The sequence below is a fragment of the Chiloscyllium plagiosum genome, chromosome 11 (genome assembly GCF_004010195.1).
Source record: "Chiloscyllium plagiosum isolate BGI_BamShark_2017 chromosome 11, ASM401019v2, whole genome shotgun sequence".
In the NCBI taxonomy this organism is placed as follows: Eukaryota; Metazoa; Chordata; class Chondrichthyes; order Orectolobiformes; family Hemiscylliidae; genus Chiloscyllium; species Chiloscyllium plagiosum.
Genome location: NC_057720.1, coordinates 31,722,336 through 31,728,795, shown reverse-complemented (window position 1 = coordinate 31,728,795; position 6,460 = coordinate 31,722,336). Strand labels below are relative to the sequence as shown.

At 42.3% G+C, this 6,460-nt stretch overlaps 1 protein-coding gene across 1 annotated transcript in view; it reads left to right on the top strand.

The window, feature by feature from the left end:
- LOC122554275 (dynein light chain Tctex-type 5) overlaps positions 1 to 1,334 on the top strand; it is a 122,079-nt gene extending 120,745 nt beyond the window's left edge. Inside the window, exon 3 of the mRNA XM_043699048.1 lies at positions 868 to 1,334. Coding sequence (XP_043554983.1) covers positions 868 to 1,011 — 144 coding nt within the window. The 3' untranslated portion in view covers positions 1,012 to 1,334. The remainder of the gene's footprint in view (positions 1 to 867) is intronic.
- The last annotated feature ends 5,126 nt before the right edge of the window (positions 1,335 to 6,460 follow it).

Here is a 6,460-nt window from a genome sequence, read left to right as displayed (position 1 = left end):
CCCACCTCATCCTAGTTTCAAACTTCCAGTCCCCTTGACTTGTCCGGACTTGTCCGACCTGCCTAGCTCCTTTTCCACCTATCCACTCCACCCTCTCCTTCCTGACCTATCACCTTCATCTCCTCCCCCACTCACCCATTGTACTCTAAGCTACTCTCTCCCCATCCCCACCCTCCCCTAGCTTATCTCTCCATGCTTCAGGCTCTCTGCCTTTATTCCTGATGAAGGGCTTTTGCCCGAAACGTCGATTTTGCTGCTCATTGGATGCTGCCTTCCAGCACCACTGATCCAGAATCTGGTTTCCAGCATCTGCATTTATTGTTTTTACCTCACTCCAGCTCTGCTCCTGTACCAATCTCTCACCAAGGTTCATGGTCTTCCACTCTCACTATTGCCTGCAACATCTTCCCCCACTCATTCTCACCCCTCCTGATGCTGCCTACCCTGCATACCCTCTGCACTGCCTACTCACTCACTTGGGAAGCCTCGCCATCTACACTAACAGTTACAGTTGTGTTACCCACTTTCATCCCCCTTAATACCTGCCTCCCTCTCTCATTCCAGGAAGAAAACAGATCCCTGCAGGACAGAAAGAGTCAAAGCATGTGGTGGGTTGCCTGACAAGTGTCCCCTCACCCCAAGTAGAGAATATCTTGACTCAGACTGCCCCAAGCAACTGCCTGGCCATATCTAATTGCTTGGTCTGGTATCGGTGGCTGTCATTGTCTTACCGTGTCAGGACCCCTGAACGAAGGTTATCTCTCTTGACTTGACTGAGGACTGCTGATTACCATGACAAGCTTTGTGTCTGTGCTAATGAACATGGCTATACGGGGGTCATCGGGGTCTCTCTTCTCTCCATTACAGAAATTTCCACCACACGCTGCATCCCCAAGGCTAACAGCATTATGGACGACCCCAAACATCCTTCATTCAAAGTCTTCCCCCTCCTGCCATCTAGCAGAAGATAACCGGGTGCATTCGGTTTCTCACGGCCAGACTGTGCAATAGTTTCTTCACCCAAGCCATCAGCCTCCTTAACACTGTATGACCACACTCTATTCCATTTGCAATTTTCAGATGACTTTTTGAATTATTGCTAAAACAATGTTTTATTAATGAACATACATTATTACATTGTAATTTGTCCACCACTGTGCCTCCTGACTTGTCTTGTCAGGAATTACTGTGCTGTCTTACATGTTTTGCACTTCTCCCTGCAGCTTATGCTGCCCTGTGTCTGACTGTACGCTCATGTAGTCTGTGTGTTCATATAGCACCTTGGTCCTGGAGGAACGCTGTCTCATTTTTATTGTACCAGCTGTATATGATAGAAACGACAAATAAAGTTACTCTACTCTACTCTACTACTATCCAGCCTACTACAATGTGTCTGTACGACTGAGGGGGAAAATTGTAAAAAGGCAAAGGTAAGGCAATGTGACTAGGTAGGCTCAGAGTGAGTGAGCACTGTGAGAGTGAGCCAAGAGGCTGGAGATACAGGTGGTCCAGTCTATGAGTTCGCTGTGTCTTCCTGAGTGCACTGCAACATTATAATCCTGGTTGTTGGTGCAAGCCAAAGGTGCAGCGTTGAATTCAGAAGCGGTTAGTGTAAGTGGATTGTAGATGGGCCATGAGAGTTCTTACAGGCTGGCACATCAAGAGCCAAAGTCTTGAATGTGGTGTACTTTTGGCCAGTGCTTATGGAGTGTGCCTGGCGCCAAGTACATAGAGGGTTTTTGGAGCAAGCAGTGAGCTGAATTTACCAGGCACCCACTTTGACTTCCATGTTGAGAATTGTCAAAATACTTAGTTCTGTGGTACATTTAGTAAGATAGGAAACTGGGAATTAATGAGATGAGTGATCGTTCCAATAAGGTGTTTAACAAGCTACAATCCCCCTTAATTTGGCAACTGGCATTAGAATTCACCAGATAAGTCACTAGCAAGTCTTCCTCCAGTGCCCATGGTTCATATGTGGCATCATAGCTATTTATATCAAGCTCTTTCATTCCATAAGTGGAAAACATTTACACTTAGTCTCTGCTCAGGTGATGTCAGACCACAGAAATATCATTAAACATCCAGGGAGCTTCTAATGTTGTGGCATTCAAAAGAATCCACATAATTTGAAGATTACTGTTGAGAAAACACGGTTTTTTGGTATCCCTGACTGACATTATTGGAAAAGAGCACCTTAGTAAGGATGCTTTACATCTGAATGCTGATTTTTTTTTTTACCTTCAAAAGAAGTGTGCCATCTAGATTAGGAAGAGTCAATGAGAAAGAATGGTTGAATGATGAATTTATTTTCACACATAATTGGGGAGATACAGTGAAAAGTGTCAGTCACCATAAAGAAAGTTCTTAAATAGAGTTCATCTTGATCGGCCAGGGTCCCAAACACAGCTCCAGGATTTCTGCAAGGTCCCACTCCATGCCTACCTCAGACAGGAGACCCTGTTCTGCCATTGCTGCAGCTGACACCCTGCCACCATTTGAGGAGTCCACACAGCAGGCCCACAAGGCTAGGAGTCCCCACTCTGCCATTGATATAGCTGCCTCGACACCGCTATTCCAGGAGCATTTGGTACAAGTAACAAGTTACCTCAGATTACAACAGGATCTTGATCAGACGGACCATTGGGCTGAGAAGTGGCAGATGGAGTTTAATTCAGATAAATGTGAGGTGCTGCATTTTGGGAAAGCAAATCTCAGCAGGACTTATACATTTAATGGTAAGGTCCTAGGGAGTGTTGCTGAACAAAGAGAGCTTGCAGTGCAGGTTCATAGCTCCTTGAAAGTGGAGTTGCAGGTAGATAGGATAGTGAAGAAGGTGTTTGGTATACTTTCTTTTATTGGTCAGAGTATTGAGTACAGGAGTTGGGAGGTCATGTTGCGGTTGTACAGGACATTGGTTAGGCCACTATTGGAATATTGCATGCAATTCTGGTCTCCTTCCTATCGGAAAGATGTTATGATCCCTGGAGTCGGGGAGTCCAGAACTAGAGGGCATAGGTTTAGGGTGAGAGAGGAAAGATATAAAAGAGACCTAAGGGGCAACTTTTTCACGCAGAAAGTGGTACGTGTATGGAATGAGCTCCAGAGGGAATGGTGGAGGCTGGTACAATTGTAACATTTAAAAGACATTTGGATGGGTATATGAATAGGAAGGGTTGGAGTGATATGGGCCAGGCTGGCAAGTGGGACTAGATTGGGTTGGGATATCTGGTCGGCATGGACGGGTTGGACTGAAGGGTCTGTTTCCATGCTGTACACCTCTATGACACTGTGTTATCTCAAACATTGAGTCATTTTGTGTCAAACTTGATGGTCACTCAAGAACTTGGTGCAAAATTGAGTAACTCCTTGCTCTTTTTATTGGTTCTGTTACCAGGGAGCACTTACTTTCAGCCATATGTAAAGGATTTGACTGATGATATTGACTCAGCTATCAACCCTCTTTTGGCACTTGGTACTTCTTTCTTTGGGAGAATATGACAGGCAGCCCCAAATACAACAACCAACTTTTTCCACATCTCCTGCAGACTCGCCTTTCGCCAACAAAGGCAGCAATGTTGGCCACACACATCTGCTAGATAAAAGAAAATCAAAATTTCTGCCAGCTCAGAAACTGCCCTTTTAAGGATGAGCTTAAACTCTCTGAAGAGTTAGTACTTCACTGGATTTGGCACAGCTTCTGTGTGAGAAGTGTGGGACAGGTTCCTTCCCATGCCAGTAACCAATTCAAATTAGAGGGAAGAGCTCCCATTACAACAGTCACCATAATTCTCTCTTTGTGTTCTTGGAGAGTAGCACCTAACTCATGGATATGGGGAGGCTTAATCCGAGTTGGAACAGATCACAAAATCAGGCCAGCACTACTGACAAAGACAGGTTTGGAAACAACTGGAAGAAATCATAGAAGTGGTAGACCTAAGACCCAAACAAAGGGAATGGTTAGTACAACTTTCAGAATACTGCTGTTGGAACCCCAGCAACATAAACACAAAACCTGCATTTCTCATTCATTAACATCAACATATCAAAGCACAATACCACAAATTACCAAGGAATGTTCAGGCACTGGTATTTAAGTTTCATAAACTATTTAAACCTTTTGACTAAATGGATATTGACACTATTAAGGAGCTTCCATAATTGTCAGTCAGTGGGAACAGTGGGTCACTTTATATCATTGCAGCAGCAGAAATCTGCAAAAACAATTTGCATTTCCATGGCATCTTTAACATAATCAAATGCCCAAGGATGCTTCACAGAGTGGTTATTAAACAAAAAGTGGTAAAGAGAGATAATAGAATAGGTGGCAAAAAAAGTGCAAAATAAACAAAAGTTAGGGACATGCCAGAGGCCAAATTGGGAGGACAGCAGTTAATTTTTTTAATTCATTGATGGGATGAGGGCATCACTGGCTGGGCCAGCATTTACAATCCATCCTAATTGCCCAGAGGGCAGTTACAGGTCAACCACATTGCTTTTGATCTGGAGCCACACGTAGGACAGACCATGTGAGGAGGGCGGTTTCCTTCCCTTAAGAAAATTAGTGAACCAGTTGGGTTTTTCCTGACAATCGACAATGGATTCATGGTCATCACTTAGATCCATAATTCCAAATTTTTTTTTTGAATTCAAATTCCACCATCTGCTGTGGTAGGATTCAAACCCGGACCCTTAGAACATTACTTCGGTCTCTGGATTAGCAGTCCAGCAATAAAACCACTAGGCCATTGCCTCTCCTCAGAAGCTGTACACTTGAAGGTGATTACAGAGATTCAGGGGGTATGATACCATGAGGTGACTTGAAAGAAATTTAAAAATAAAGGTGTTGCCAGCTGGAAGCCAATGTAGGTTACGGGGTGATTAGCGAAGAGAGCATGTTCCAGGTTATGGGCAGCAGAAATTCAAAAGAGCTCAAAACTCGGAGTGACAAATAACTCTCTAAGGCGGTTCACAGTTAACAGAAAACAGATACGCATAAATCTTCTGTAGTCCAAAGCAATATACCACTCTCCAAAAAAAAAGACATACATCTACTAAAATTGAATGTAGGCATTAGTGAAGTTTTCCTGAATTTCTTAACGATACAAGTAACCTGTGGGACCATTATTCTGAGGCCCACTGTAATGCTAACTTCTTTCTTTTAGTTATGTTTAAATACTGTATGAAATCAAAGATGTGTTTATTATGTTAAGGAGGTGATTTCAATTATACCACTCTCCAAAAAAAAGACATACATATACTAAAATTGAATGTAGGCATTAGTGAAGTTTTCCTGAATTTCTTAACGATACAAGTAACCTGTAGGACCATTATTCTGAGGCCCACTGTAATGCTAACTTCTTTCTTTTAGTTATGTTTAAATACTGTATGAAATCAAAGATGTGTTTATTATGTTAAGAAGGTGATTTCAATTGTGAGGGTGTTTTGTAGACTGCTTAGTCCTTGGAGATGAAGCTGAAGGGTACACTGGAAGACTCAGCTGAAAATTGGTCATGTTGGATGGCAATGAGAAACTAGTAAAGCAGAGGAGTCTAAAGATGCTTCCTGATCTCAAATTTTCTGAATAAATGTAACTCTAAACTCAGCAATAAATATGTTATGTGTTAGAATTAGTTGGAATTAAATAATTAGGAAAATAATTTGTAAAATTAATAAAATAGTGAAACTACCATTAAGAATTTGTTATATGATGTAGATTTTATTTGTTAACTTTTGGTGAGGTTTTGTGTCAACCTGATTAAAAGATGCCTGCTTCGGGGAATTCACTATTTTCTAATGTTTTTTCCCCCCAAGATCAGCAGCAAGTGCTCTAAGTCCAGGAATGAATAAAGATGACAAACGTTTCTTTTAAATCTGTCTCTGCAACATGAATGATGTGGGTTCGTCTCAACTTCAGAAATGTACTTCCTACTGGATCAGTTAACATGTCTATTTCCCACACAATCTGTCCTCTGAATCATCCAGTATCAGATAATGTACCTTGTGGGCAATTTTGTACTGTGCATATCTGATCGCTAGAATGAAACAGTTCAGATCTGCTTAATTTATACAATCATGAATGAAAAGAAACATACATCAAAGTCTGGACTAAACACGACAGCAAGTCCCAAAACTGAAATGTACAATGTATAATGCTGACTTACTGCTCCCTTTTTGGAACTTGCCTCTGCTATTTCTTAAGTGCAAACAGTTGAACATGTGTTCAGCAGCAGGCACCACCACCACCCCACCCCACACACCATTACCACTGGTGCTATTTGACAGAAATATTAACTATTTCCAGCTTAGTATTTGCTACTTATTCTCTACTGGCTTTGTGTTTGGGAAGTCATAGAGTCATAGAGTCATAGAGATGTACAGCATGGAAACAGACCCTTCGGTCCAACCTGTCCATGCCGACCAGATATCCCAACCCAATCTTGTCCCACCTACCAGCACC